This window comes from Copadichromis virginalis, linkage group LG5 (assembly GCF_057382275.1).
Source record: "Copadichromis virginalis isolate Kocher_CV1m ecotype Utaka linkage group LG5, C_Virginalis_male_GT1.1, whole genome shotgun sequence".
Taxonomy (NCBI): domain Eukaryota; kingdom Metazoa; phylum Chordata; class Actinopteri; order Cichliformes; family Cichlidae; genus Copadichromis; species Copadichromis virginalis.
Genome location: NC_140622.1, coordinates 23357998 through 23372347, shown reverse-complemented (window position 1 = coordinate 23372347; position 14350 = coordinate 23357998). Strand labels below are relative to the sequence as shown.

At 41.1% G+C, this 14350-nt stretch overlaps 1 protein-coding gene across 1 annotated transcript; it reads left to right on the top strand.

The window, feature by feature from the left end:
* Positions 1-1055: 1055 nt before the first annotated feature.
* Positions 1056-12532, top strand: LOC146709736 (myosin heavy chain, fast skeletal muscle-like). The gene is made up of 41 exons (XM_085456841.1): positions 1056-1077; positions 1280-1331; positions 1775-1987; positions 2365-2508; positions 2596-2752; positions 2957-2984; positions 3068-3179; positions 3265-3357; positions 3442-3505; positions 3593-3691; positions 3821-3924; positions 4027-4165; positions 4258-4376; positions 4474-4623; positions 4748-4918; positions 5030-5336; positions 5431-5504; positions 5581-5668; positions 5771-5888; positions 6003-6126; positions 6222-6358; positions 6460-6715; positions 6801-7043; positions 7130-7306; positions 7390-7535; positions 7628-7718; positions 7795-8184; positions 8285-8411; positions 8711-8829; positions 8916-9112; positions 9190-9373; positions 9452-9617; positions 9733-9857; positions 10115-10423; positions 10518-10721; positions 10810-10935; positions 11049-11219; positions 11315-11419; positions 11510-11605; positions 11719-11850; positions 12376-12532. Exons 3-41 carry the CDS (start codon positions 1787-1789, stop codon positions 12394-12396), a joined length of 5814 nt encoding a protein of 1937 aa, XP_085312967.1. The 5' UTR covers positions 1056-1077; positions 1280-1331; positions 1775-1786; the 3' UTR covers positions 12397-12532.
* The last annotated feature ends 1818 nt before the right edge of the window (positions 12533-14350 follow it).

Genomic DNA, 14350 nt, shown 5'->3' with positions numbered 1-14350 from the left:
TGTATTGATCAAACTTCAAAGCAACATTTGTTCGACATGTGTTTACCAGATACATTCAGCATTTCTGGGACAGAGGAAATTAAAGTGCTATAAATATGAACATTGTTCTGCTTTCTGTTGTCCATTCTCGCTACCGAGCAAATTTAATTAAGTGTGGGATTTCATAAAACCCCAGACCCCAGTGCATGTTTCTGCTATCGTGAGGTATCATCATTTTCACAAGTTCTTAGATTAGCAGCTGTTTGGCCCAATTGTGCTCCTTTGTCACAGGAAAGACTTGCAAGGCTTCTGCAACAGAATCCCAGGGACACATGAGAGCTTCTCCACGGCTAAACTCAGATCCTCTGCAGTGCCAGGGTGCATTAAAGAGATTATTGTAAAGATCAACACAATGTCTGAACTTCAGTAACCAATCACCAGAACAATATTTAGACAAAGTTCAAAAATGTTGCATTGCCAGTGTCTTCATCTATTTATACACTTTTTAAGGCTTCCTGTTTGACAGCGGTGCTTTGTGTGTCATCTTTACTGCAGCAGTGAAATACTTTACAACAGGACAATGGTGTTCTGTGCTCTCTGTCACATACGTCAGTGCCTTAGGAGCTTTTGATTCCTATTTTGAATATATAAATTATACCGAGTAGTATTTTAATTAATGACAATAGAAAGCAAAGCCACACTTATCTAATGACACCAGTGAGGTTAATATATTTACTTTTATTTAGACTTTTACTATATTTATAATTACATAATTATATTTACATATGTAAGTACAATTATAAATACTATAATGTGTCATTCACTCTTGATATTATTTCCTGATTAAAATTGTTGTCATTGCCTGAAACATGCCTCTGTAAACAAGTCATTCAGAATATGTGACAACTAAAAAGTGAAAGAGCCTGTTGATCAGTGACGAACGACGACAGGGGACAGAGAGGAGGCAAAAATACTCAAGGAAATAGCACAAAACAACCTGACCAAATAAAGGAGGCCATTTCTGCTGAGTGAACACTGATCTCCCTATATAAGAAGGAAGGCTGGACACCCACAAGGACTGCCAAACCTCCAGTCAAGGTGAGTGACTTACAGTCTTTTATTAGCAGGAGGAGAGCCAGCAGCTTAATGAACAATGCAGGGCATGATCATTTACTGCCAGAGACAGGACCGCTGTGCTAATGCCAGGACTTTACTGCAGACCGAGTGCCTTTTTATTTATTTTATTAGTTTAATTACACTTATTCATTTGAACAATTTATCTTTTCTTTTTCTTCATCAGAACCCTCACAGGACCATCAACAGCTGTTTTTTTTCTGAAGGGAGGGGAAAAGGTAATTGCTTTCCATGTTTATCAAAAGACACTTTTAATTAATAGCATTGTTTATATGCTGTAAATGAGACTTTGATGCTTGAATATCCAGCTGTTCGTTTAGCATTTTGTGAGATGGCTTACAAATCAATTAACAGAGTTCACGTTGAGGCTTCTCACTTTATTAACATGTTTGAATCATTGAATAAAGATGAGAAATTGTTAGTTTTGTTCAGTGCCTAGTGCCTTTTACCTCTTAATATTTTAATATTTTGGAGCAGATATAGGCAGTCGTGGGTTACACACAGATTGGAGTGTTTGTTACAAAGTATTTTAAACACAGTCCAGCTGTCACTTCATTTGACATCCACAACAGCTTCAGGATTCTTTATCCTCGTGCAGTACTGTCTTGCCATCATGAGCGAGAAGAAATAATGACTGTTGTCTTGTTTTACTTACTTGCAGTAAAGAGTCATCATGGGAGACGCAGACATGGAGTGTTTTGGCGCGGCGGCCATGTACCTCCGCAAGCCAGAAAGAGAGCGCATTGAAGCCCAGAACGCTCCATTTGATGCTAAAACAGCATACTTTGTGACTGAGCCCAAAGAAATGTACCTCAAGGGGAAACTTGTTAAGAGAGAGGGCGGCAAAGCCACCGTGGACACTCTGTGCGGGAAGGTGAGAGTGCCTTGACTCTGCAAAACCTTTTTTATTATTATTGTAGTGTAAATGATATAGAGCCGAGCTGCATGAGCCAGACTACTTGATTGAGTGGGTGAGTTCAAATATCTGAGTGCAACAGCTGCACTGATGCTAGTGTGGTCTCAGGAATGAAGGCCTCAGGATTGTATTCATGTTAGAAAAAAATAACTAAGCAGCACAGCTTCATTTTCAGCTAAAATAAAACAGAATAGCAGGAAATGAATTATGTGCACGTGTTGTTTTTCTGACCTCTAAGGGAATAGATAAACTGATTGTCTTTGCTTGTTTAATAAGTTTGGACCACTTGCCCACTGATATCTGTGCCACTAATTTTTTTTTTGTCTGTGCGTTAGACTATCACCGTGAAAGAAGATGAAGTCTTCCCCATGAACCCTCCAAAGTTCGATAAGATTGAGGACATGGCCATGATGACCCACCTCAGTGAGCCTACTGTGCTGTATAACCTCAAAGAGCGCTATGCAGCATGGATGATCTACGTGAGTTGATCAGAACTCCATAGCTGATACTCGTGCTCATGACAAAAGGAAGATATGCATCATAAATGATCCTCTCTGACTCCACAGACCTACTCTGGGCTGTTCTGCGTCACTGTGAACCCCTACAAGTGGCTCCCAGTGTATGATTCAGGGGTTGTGGCAGGATACAGGGGCAAGAAGAGAATTGAGGCTCCACCCCACATCTTCTCCATCTCTGATAACGCCTATCAGTTCATGCTCCAAGGTATGAAGCATGTGTCGCAGCACTTTGCATGTGATACCAGGCTCATATAACAAGAGAGGAACAATTTATAAGTTTTGAACTTACCTTGTGGAGTAGTAGTAAAGATAAAATAACTTACATATACACATTAAGCTCTAATAGTGGGTCACCGCATTACTGTTAATATAAATGATGGCCAATATCTTTGTTACTGTTTCTCCACAGACCGTGAGAATCAGTCCATCCTTATCACGTAAGTTTCTTTTTTAGAATTCAGCAAATGATTACCCAGTGCAAGGGGGTTTTCTTGCTAATGAGGTGTTTTTGTGACTACAGTGGAGAATCTGGTGCAGGAAAGACTGTCAACACTAAGCGTGTCATCCAGTACTTTGCGACAATCGCAGTGGCTGGAGGAAAGAAAACCGAGCAAGTCCCTGGAAAAATGCAGGTAAGTCATGCAATGTGTTTTCAATTATGTATATGAAAATAAAGAAATACACAAAATGCAAACATGTGTCATTTTAAACTTTCAGGGGTCCCTTGAGGATCAAATCATTGCAGCGAATCCACTGCTGGAGGCTTATGGTAATGCCAAAACAGTGAGGAATGACAACTCATCCCGTTTTGTAAGTGTCTATTAATTAAGCCTTTCTAAATAAAATATAATTAAAAAAAATCATCATACTAATCCAGTCTTTTCTTTTTAAAAGGGTAAATTCATCAGAATCCATTTTGGCACAACTGGGAAATTGGCCTCAGCTGACATTGAAACATGTGAGGCTACAAATGATCAAGCACATCCTTCGTCTCTGTCCTGTTAGCCTATGGACTTTCTTATCCTCATCCTGATTTGTTTTACAGATCTGCTGGAGAAGTCTCGCGTGACGTTCCAGCTCTCTGCTGAGAGGAGCTACCATATCTTCTATCAGCTCACAACAGGCCACAAACCTGAGCTCATCGGTTAGAGAATAATAATGAAAATATCTCAGTTTTTCCATAGCTTGTAAACAACAATATATAACATATATGTGTTGTTTCTCTGTATTGTATAGCGTATTATATTGACATGTATTTTTTTGTTTTCTTTAGAGGCTCTCCTGATCACCACAAACCCATACGACTATCCCATGATCAGTCAGGGTGAAATCACTGTCAAGAGTATCAATGACGTTGAAGAATTCATCGCTACTGATGTAAGAAAATGATTAAATATAGGTTACTATAAAAAAAACAATTAGGACTGTATTAAATGAAAGAGCTTTGTGTGAATGACTTATTTATTTTAATATACCTAGACTGCCATTGACATCCTGGGCTTCACCGCAGAGGAGAAAATTAGCATGTATAAACTGACCGGAGCTGCGATGCAACACGGAAACATGAAGTTCAAGCAGAAGCAGCGAGAAGAGCAGGCTGAGCCAGATGGCACTGAGGGTATGTTGGACCTTAAAAATTTTTTTTTTTAGTATGAAACAAACTAAAAACACTATTGCTAATTGTCCTACTGCCTTTCTCTCTACTCTCAGTCGCGGATAAAATCGCCTACCTTATGGGCCTGAACTCATCTGACTTGCTTAAGGCACTGTGCTACCCAAGAGTCAAAGTTGGAAACGAGTTTGTGACTAAGGGTCAGACTGTCCCGCAGGTGAAATATCCTAATCCATCCCGTTTTTACCACTTTAACAGTTTATTTGTGTGACATTCTCTCATGCTTTGTCTTTGTTGTCGATCTGTAAAATCAGGTCAACAACGCCGTCTCGGCGCTCTGCAAGTCCGTTTATGAGAAAATGTTCTTGTGGATGGTCGTCAGAATCAACGAGATGTTGGACACAAAGCAGCCAAGACAGTTCTTCATCGGTGTGCTCGACATTGCTGGATTCGAAATCTTTGATGTAAGTCAGCCGGAAATAGCACCGTTTTATACCTTTGTTATTGAAACATTTCTTGCAAGAAGCTTTGCTTTGGACAGATTTTAATGATGAGTTTAATATAATAAGGATTTTTTTCCCTTTTCAGTTCAACAGCCTGGAACAGCTGTGCATCAACTTCACCAATGAAAAACTGCAACAGTTTTTCAACCATCACATGTTTGTCCTGGAGCAAGAAGAGTACAAGAAAGAGGGCATTGAATGGGAGTTCATTGACTTTGGCATGGACTTGGCTGCCTGCATTGAGCTTATTGAGAAGGTGAAGACACTTTGTGTTTTTTTTACCACATGAACTCTGTACTGTGTGTTGATAAAAACAGAAATCAGTCTGAAGCCTTGAAATAATTTGCTTCATGTTTCATCCTGGCAGCCAATGGGCATCTTCTCCATCCTTGAAGAGGAGTGCATTGTCCCCAAGGCAACAGACATGACCTTCAAGAGCAAACTCTATGACCAGCATGTTGGCAAAAGTGCCCCCTTCCAGAAACCAAAGCCTGCCAAAGGCAAAGCTGAGGCCCACTTCTCCCTGGTGCACTATGCTGGTACTGTTGACTACAATGTTAATGGCTGGCTGGAGAAGAACAAAGACCCCCTGAACGACTCTGTGGTACAGCTCTACCAGAAGTCTTCAACAAAGCTGTTGGCTTTCCTGTATGCGTCTCATGCCGGTTCCGAAGGTATCAATTGTAATTTCTCCACAGTTTTTTAGATATTAAAAATGCATTGCCATTTCTTGCTTTAATCATTTCACTGTAACTGTCCCACTGACAGCTGAGGGCGGTGGTGGCAAGAAAGGTGGCAAAAAGAAGGGTGGCTCCTTCCAGACGGTGTCTGCATTGTTCAGGGTAAGATGTGGAAGAATCACTTACTAGAGATACTTGTCATTTATTTTGTTAACTCAATGCTGTTTTAATGCTTCAGGAGAATCTGGGCAAGCTGATGACCAACCTGAGGAGCACTCATCCTCACTTTGTGCGCTGCTTGATTCCCAATGAGTCAAAGACGCCAGGTACATGGCTGAAAGAAATCAAACCTGTGATGTGCTTTCACTGTTTCACATTTTCATTCTGTCACTCTTGTCAAAATGTGTTTATTTAATGACATATTACAGGCCTCATGGAGAACTTCCTGGTCATCCACCAGCTGAGGTGTAACGGTGTGCTGGAGGGGATCAGGATCTGCAGGAAAGGGTTCCCCAGCAGAATCCTCTACGGTGACTTCAAGCAGAGGTAACACTGCTAGCATCTTCACTGACAATGAAACGTTTTTTTTTTATTATTATTACTTTTATTATTATCTTAAAGCCACTGCATCTGACTTGGTGATTGAACTCTTTACTTTAGATACAAGGTATTGAATGCTAGCATCATTCCTGAGGGACAGTTCATTGACAACAAGAAGGCCTCAGAGAAACTTCTGGGATCCATCAACGTGGACCACTCTCAGTACAAGTTTGGTCACACCAAGGTAGAGAAAGAAAAATCTCTCTGGAAAATGCTGTTAATGCTGAAATGTGGAGAATAGTTAACAAATTAAAAATAATTTGTATTAATAACTTTCAGGTGTTCTTCAAAGCCGGTCTGCTGGGAACTCTGGAGGAGATGAGAGACGAGAAGCTGGCTGAGCTGGTCACAATGACTCAGGCTCTCTGCAGAGGTTTCCTCATGAGGCGTGAGTTTGTCAAGATGATGGAGAGGAGGTAAGCTGTCTGTTGCTGACGCTGTAACAGACGTTTGTGAAACCTGCAATTTAATTTGTAAAACAAACATTTTATAACTCGTCCTTTTTTTCTTTTATCAGAGATGCTATTTTCACCATCCAGTACAACATCCGTTCATTCATGAATGTCAAAACCTGGCCGTGGATGAAGCTGTACTTCAAGATTAAGCCTCTGCTGAAGAGTGCAGAGACGGAGAAAGAGATGGCCGCAATGAAAGAGACCTTTGAAAAGACCAAAGAGGATCTGGCAAAGGCTCTGGCTAAGAAGAAAGAACTGGAGGAAAAGATGGTTTCTCTGCTGCAGGAGAAGAATGACTTACTGTTACAAGTGCAGTCTGTGAGTTCAGTCGCTACCTTGCATGCACAGTGTCTACTGATTATCAAAGAATTAATTTGATTAACAAACTTGTGTTGCCTTTTAGGAAGGTGAAAACCTTGCTGATGCAGAGGAAAGGTGTGAGGGGCTCATTAAAGCAAAAATCCAGCTTGAGGCCAAACTCAAAGAGACAGCTGAGAGACTGGAGGATGAGGAGGAAATGAACGCTGAGCTGACTGCAAAGAAGAGGAAGCTGGAGGACGAGTGCTCTGAGCTGAAGAAGGATATTGATGACTTGGAGCTGACCCTGGCCAAAGTGGAAAAGGAGAAACATGCCACTGAGAACAAGGTCATACTCCCTCTTTTAACAATGTATTGTTTTGTTAAGTGTTGCGAAAATCATTTGTAAGTTTATATTCATGTCAACTTCTTTAGGTCAAAAACCTCACAGAGGAACTGGCTGCTCAAGATGAGTCCATTGCCAAGCTGAGCAAAGAAAAGAAGGCCCTCCAAGAGGCCCATCAGCAGGTCCTCGATGACCTGCAGGCAGAGGAAGACAAAGTTAACAGTCTGACGAAGGCCAAGACCAAGCTGGAGCAGCAAGTGGACGATGTGAGTATTTTTAAAACTCATCTGAAAACCAACAGTCCACTAATACACTTTCTAAATCCATGAAATATCTCTGTCTTTGGTAGCTTGAAGGTTCCCTGGAGCAAGAAAAGAAGCTTCGCATGGACCTTGAGCGGGCTAAAAGAAAGCTTGAAGGTGACCTTAAACTGGCCCAAGAAACCATCATGGATCTGGAGAACGATAAGCAGCAATCTGATGAGAAAATAAAGAAGTAAGAAAAATAATTCATATATATTTATCTGCACTAAAATATTCTCTGATAAATACAACTGTAATATGCCATTATCATTTTTTCCCCTTTAGGAAGGACTTTGAGATTAGCCAGCTCCTGAGTAAGATCGAGGATGAGCAATCTCTGGGACTGCAGTTACAGAAGAAGATAAAGGAACTTCAGGTATAATTAGAAGTATTTACTATAGCAAAAAATCTTCAAATATGTTCAACTTAGCTTAAACTTTTTTGTGTTTTAGGCTCGTATTGAGGAGCTCGAGGAGGAGATTGAGGCTGAACGTGCTGCTCGGGCCAAGGTGGAGAAGCAGAGGTCTGATCTCTCCAGAGAGCTGGAGGAGATCAGTGAGAGACTCGAGGAAGCTGGCGGAGCAACTGCAGCTCAGATTGAGATGAACAAGAAGCGCGAGGCCGAGTTTCAGAAGCTGCGGCGTGATCTCGAAGAGGCCACCCTGCAGCACGAAGCCACCGCCGCAGCTCTCCGCAAGAAGCAGGCTGACAGCGTGGCCGAGCTAGGAGAGCAGATTGATAACCTGCAGAGAGTCAAACAGAAGCTGGAGAAAGAGAAAAGCGAGTACAAGATGGAGATTGATGACCTTGCAAGCAACATGGAGGGTATTGCCAAAGCCAAGGTAATCAGAGCGCTAAACTTGCAAAAGTGGAAAATAAACTGTAATTTTATTATCTATGTATGTATTTATTTATTTGCTAATTCATGATTTATTTCATCAGGCAAACCTTGAGAAGATGTGCAGGACATTGGAAGATCAGCTAAATGAGCTCAAGTCAAAGAACGATGAAAATGTTCGTCAGCTGAATGATATCGGTGCACAAAAAGCACGACTTCAGACTGAAAATGGTACGAAACTCACTTCATATGAAAAACATGTTGTGATAGTGGTACTGAGGCAAAATGCAACCAGCAGCGAGATCTGTAACAATGGAAATTCACATACATTTTTACAAGTTAAAAATGTAGTGATGTGGATATTTCTAACCTCATTAGGAATGCTATTCACAAGTTTAGGGTTCATTAAGGTTTTTAATGTCGTTCTTCTTCAGTTGCAACAGCGGAAAATTTATGGTGCATCAGTGTATGCTTATTTCCTGCTCTTGTTGCTGTTGAGTGCTGCTAATAACTAAAAAATCGTTGCTTAGGTGAATATTCACGGCAGATCGAGGAGAAAGAAGCTCTTGTGTCTCAGCTGACCAGAGGCAAACTGGCCTACACTCAGCAAATTGAGGAGCTTAAGAGGCACATAGAGGAGGAAGTCAAGGTAACAGAATTTGAAAACTGTGTGAGAAGAAAAGGCGAAAAAATGTTTTCTGTCAAATATTTATCTGGTTTTTGTTCGGATTATAGGCCAAGAACGCCCTGGCTCATGCTGTCCAGTCAGCTCGGCATGACTGCGACCTCCTCAGGGAGCAGTATGAGGAGGAGCAGGAGGCCAAAGCTGAGCTGCAGCGTTCAATGTCCAAGGCAAACAGCGAGGTGGCTCAGTGGAGGACCAAATATGAAACTGATGCTATTCAGCGCACTGAGGAGCTGGAGGAGGCAAAGTAAGTCTCCAACCTTATATTTTTTCTCGTGTCGTGATTAATATACAGCAAGTCTGAAAATTGAATGTTCTTAACAGGAAAAAGCTCGCCCAGCGTCTCCAGGATGCTGAGGAGTCCATCGAAGCTATGAATGCAAAATGTGCCTCTCTGGAAAAGACCAAACAGAGACTGCAGGGTGAAGTGGAGGACCTGATGATCGACGTGGAGAGAGCTAATGCTCTGGCTGCTAACCTTGACAAGAAGCAGAGAAACTTTGACAAGGTACGGTATTTTTGTTTGTATATAAATATGATGAGAGTTTAAAAGAAAGAGAAACTAAATAGTTTGCTGTATCTTCAGGTTCTTGCAGAGTGGAAACAGAAGTATGAGGAAAGCCAGGCAGAGCTGGAGGGATCTCAGAAGGAGGCTCGTTCTCTCAGCACTGAACTGTTCAAGATGAAAAACTCCTACGAGGAAGCTCTTGATCACCTGGAGACCCTGAAGAGGGAGAACAAGAACCTGCAACGTAAGACCATTAATCCAGTTTTCACCAAGCACTCTGTCAATAAAATACACTTGAGACGAATTTTGAATGTTTAAATCGACCAGTATGCTCATGTACTGAAAATCTGCTTGAACAGAGGAGATATCAGACCTGAGTGAACAACTTGGCGAGACCGGTAAAACCATCCATGAGCTTGAGAAGGGAAAGAAGACAGTGGAAAGTGAGAAGTCAGAAATCCAGACAGCTTTGGAAGAGGCCGAGGTAAAACTGAATCTACGATTCCTGAGCTGAGTTTGGCTTCTGTGTAAAAGAAGTGCATGTTCTGCTCAAACAATTTGAAGCATATCTGTGTGAGATTTATCCTTGAAAAGTATTCGATGCACTATGTCTGAGCTATCTTTTCTTCTTTATTCACCAGTTTGTACACTCAGTACAAACTGTACAAACATTCAGTTTGTATATTTATACTAAAGGAAACGTTGTGTGCTGTAGTTAATATGGTTCACTCTTTTTCAAAGGCTACTCTGGAGCACGAGGAATCCAAGATCCTTCGCATTCAGCTTGAGCTGACCCAAGTCAAGAGTGAAGTTGACAGGAAGGTTGCAGAGAAGGACGAGGAGATTGAACAGATCAAGAGGAACAGCCAGAGAGTGATCGAGTCCATGCAAACTACTCTGGATGCTGAGGTCAGGAGCAGGAATGATGCCCTGAGAATCAAGAAGAAGATGGAGGGAGACCTGAATGAGATGGAGATTCAGCTGAGTCATGCCAACCGCCAGGCAGCTGAATCCCAGAAACAGCTGAGAAATGTGCAGGGACAGCTGAAGGTGGGTCCACTGAAGGATTTGCCCGAACTTTCTAAAATTATCTGAAAAGTAGCTTAAAGTGGGTACTGTTACCTCTTAATGTCGCACATTTCAGGATGCCCAGCTCCATCTTGATGAAGCCATTAGAAGCCAGGAAGACATGAAGGAGCAGGTTGCAATGGTGGAGCGCAGAAACAACCTGATGCAGGCTGAGATCGAGGAGCTGAGAGCTGCACTGGAGCAAACAGAGAGAGGCCGCAAGATTGCTGAACAGGAGCTGGTTGATGCCAGCGAGCGTGTGGGACTGCTGCACTCTCAGGTTAGTTACGATTCAAAAACTTCATATTTTTATAATTTGAAGGGTGAAAGTCCAAATATGTGATTCATTATCCTGTATTTCCTTTCAGAACACCAGCCTTATCAACACCAAGAAGAAGCTGGAGGCTGATTTCATTCAGATCCAAGGTGAAGTGGAAGATTCTGTCCAGGAGGCCAGAAATGCTGAAGAAAAGGCCAAGAAGGCCATCACTGATGTGAGCCACCCTGATGAATGTCTATAGTGCAGTAGCATTACTCTACCAACTATATTAGTTGGTACAACAATACAAATGACAGTTACAACAATACATATGATATGAAATTTCAGGCTGCCATGATGGCAGAAGAGCTGAAGAAGGAGCAGGACACCAGTGCTCATTTGGAGAGGATGAAGAAGAACCTGGAGGTGACAGTGAAGGACCTGCAGCACCGCCTTGATGAAGCTGAGAACCTGGCCATGAAAGGCGGCAAGAAGCAGCTCCAGAAACTGGAGGCTAGGGTAAAGACCATTTTTCACCAGCATGACCTCAACTGTTTTTTTCACAGTATTTATTTTTGAACTCCCATCATTGTCATACATTGTTCATATTTTAGGTACGTGAGCTTGAATCTGAAGTTGAATCTGAGCAAAGACGAGGAGCTGAAGCTGTCAAAGGTGTTCGCAAGTATGAGAGAAGAGTGAAAGAGCTTACCTATCAGGTAGGAAGGTGTTTTATTTGATTTTGTTGATGCTGGTATCCCGGGAAAGTCCATATGATTACATTTGCTGTGACTTTATGTAAACTGCAGACAGAGGAGGACAAGAAGAATATTGCCAGGCTTCAAGATCTGGTGGATAAGCTGCAGCTGAAAGTGAAGGCCTACAAGAGACAGGCTGAGGAGGCTGTAAGTTAAAATGTTTCACAGTATTAAATACTTTGCTGTTTATGAGTCAGTCATTTATTCTCTGCAGCTTCAGTCTTTATGACAGTTAACTCCATTGTTTTATCTCATTGTAGGAGGAGCAAGCCAATACTCACATTTCAAGGCTGAGGAAGGTTCAGCACGAGCTGGAGGAAGCTCAGGAGCGCGCTGACATCGCTGAGTCCCAGGTCAACAAGCTGAGGGCTAAGAGTCGTGAAATTGGAAAAGTAAGTAATACGTAAAATTCATGCATTCATAATTGATTTTTCCCTAATTATGAAATTTCAAACTTCTCAGGTGAAATTATTAGTCAAGTTATTTTTGCTTAATTTCTGACACACACACACAGACAAATGTGTACATAAACAAACACTCTCTAAACACTCAGTTTCAGAGATTGTGTTTTGCTTTAAAATCTTCATGATGTCAAAGAAAGCAGGTATACCTAAGCTGTCACTGTAAACTTCACCCATCAAATCTTCTAAATGTGAGGGGCAGCCAATCAGAAGAAAGCCAGCTTAAAGGCAGGGGGAAAGGAGCTAAAATGGTTATGTTTCAGACAAATAATAAACTGTGTATAAGATAAATGGGTATTATCTTAAATAATGAACAACTAAAACACAGTACTGGAAATGATCAAAAAAGGTCTCTTTAAAGACAGAATATTTTCTCTGTCTTCACAGGGACAAAGTCTTCCTTTCACAGTTTGAGTGAACTTATCGTGTGTGTGTGTGTTTTTCTGTCTGTTTCAGGGAAAGGAAGCTGAAGAATAAGCTGCAACTTCTATGAGAGACTCAAATGAGAATCATAAAATATGATTTTTCGTTGAAATGCTCTCATTAAATGTTGTTGACTTGGCCAGTCTGCTGTCTTTAAACGTTCCACAATAAAAACAAAATCCTTCAAATCTGAGTGTCTTCATAGTTTTTATTGGATATATTATATTATATTATATTATATTATATTATATTATATTATATTATATTATATTATATTTGGTGCCTTGTTTTTTGAGACTGGAATCTAGTCGGTAAAAGTAAGGAAAAAAATGCATAAGGTCAGGCATCGCACAAGAGAGGTCAAGAAGAGAGTCCAGGCAGGATGGAGCGGGTGGAGATGAGTGTGACGGGTGATTAGTGACAGAAGGGTAACAAGTGGTTTAGAGAGAGTTAGAGAGGTAAGGCTGAGATGGTTTGGGTTTGCAGAGGATCTATTAGATGGGGGATGTTGAATATAAGGGAAGAGGAAAAGAACAGAGGAAATTCATGGATGTAATGAAGGACACCACGCGGATGGTTGGTGTGACAGAGGAGGATGCTAGTGATAGCGTGAGATGGAGATGATCTGCTCTCGTTATCTCTGTATTACACATATTTACTTTTTTTTTATTCCACAAGTGTAAACCCACAAGTTGTGGTTGAAGGAGCAGCAAAGCATCAGATAGCTTTTTAACTTTGTATATCATGTCATGTCTAAACTTCTTCAGACATTTTATGCGAAAAGTAACGAAACACATCACCACTGTCTGCATCGTACCTGCACAGCCTTCCTCTCATTGAGCATGCTGCTAATGCTGATGTATTTCTCCTGCACAGCAGTGAAAAATATTATTCTAAAATGTCAGCAGACACATGCTGAGTTCAACTGTACAGTGTCTTTAGATATGAACCTTTTAAGATGGGGTGTGGTGCGTTGCTGTTTTTTCTAACACCAAATTATTTAGTCAAGTCCTCTGGGGCAAGGCATGTGTTTCCTCTTCAGGGACCATTGTCATTAATATATCCTGACAGCTGCCTCCTCCCCTCCTCTCAGTGCACCTGTTTGTTCCTGAATATATGGCACCATGTGAGATTCTTTACATGCCTACTTATTGTTAGAGGTCTTATTTAACTACACACAGGGAACAGTCTGGTATTGTATGAGTCTTAGCTCCCTACACTTTGTTTTTTATGTCTCTTTTTCATTCTTATTGCTTAAATATCAACTGACACAGCCAAGCACAGTGTGTTACTGTAACATTTTTCTCCAAATAACTTTAAAATCTTTCAAATCAAGCTTGAACTTTGCTCCAAAATCACTGTATCAATATTAGTATAGGTATTGAAGTCACCAAGAAATCGCCACACCAACCACTGAACGGCTCTCTGTCAGTGTGCCACACAAATTTCAGTCATTATCCCATCAAAATCACAGTATTTCTGACCACAAATAAAACCCTTTAAAAACAACCAGCCACACAATATTTCATTGAGAGGATACATGCCTTCAACACCTAAAAACCTAAAAAAAAAGAAAAAAGAAAAGAAATACACACTCATCTGGTACTAAAACAGTTTCCAGTTCCCATCTTTCGTTAACTGTAATTAGAAGCGGTTTTACCCGGATTAGGTCCACTTCTGCAGCAAACCTACATCAGTCCCCGTCTCCCACGAACGCCTCGTCTGTTCTGTGTCTCCTAAGTTCAACTTATGTCCAACAAACTCATGAGCTCTGCTGGATAAATCCAACATGATGTTTTAAATTGACAATAATTCAAACTCCTTTGCCAAACACTGATCCACTGACATCATATCTAATTCGGATGGTGTATTTCTCCTTAAGCCACATAACAAGGCACAATGCCAGGTGGATGGAAGGTATCACTTTTCCAAACAAGACTAGTAAGAGTTGCTGGGTAGGACGGCTGATTTACTGAATCATAGAAGCATCAACAACCTCTATCCGGAG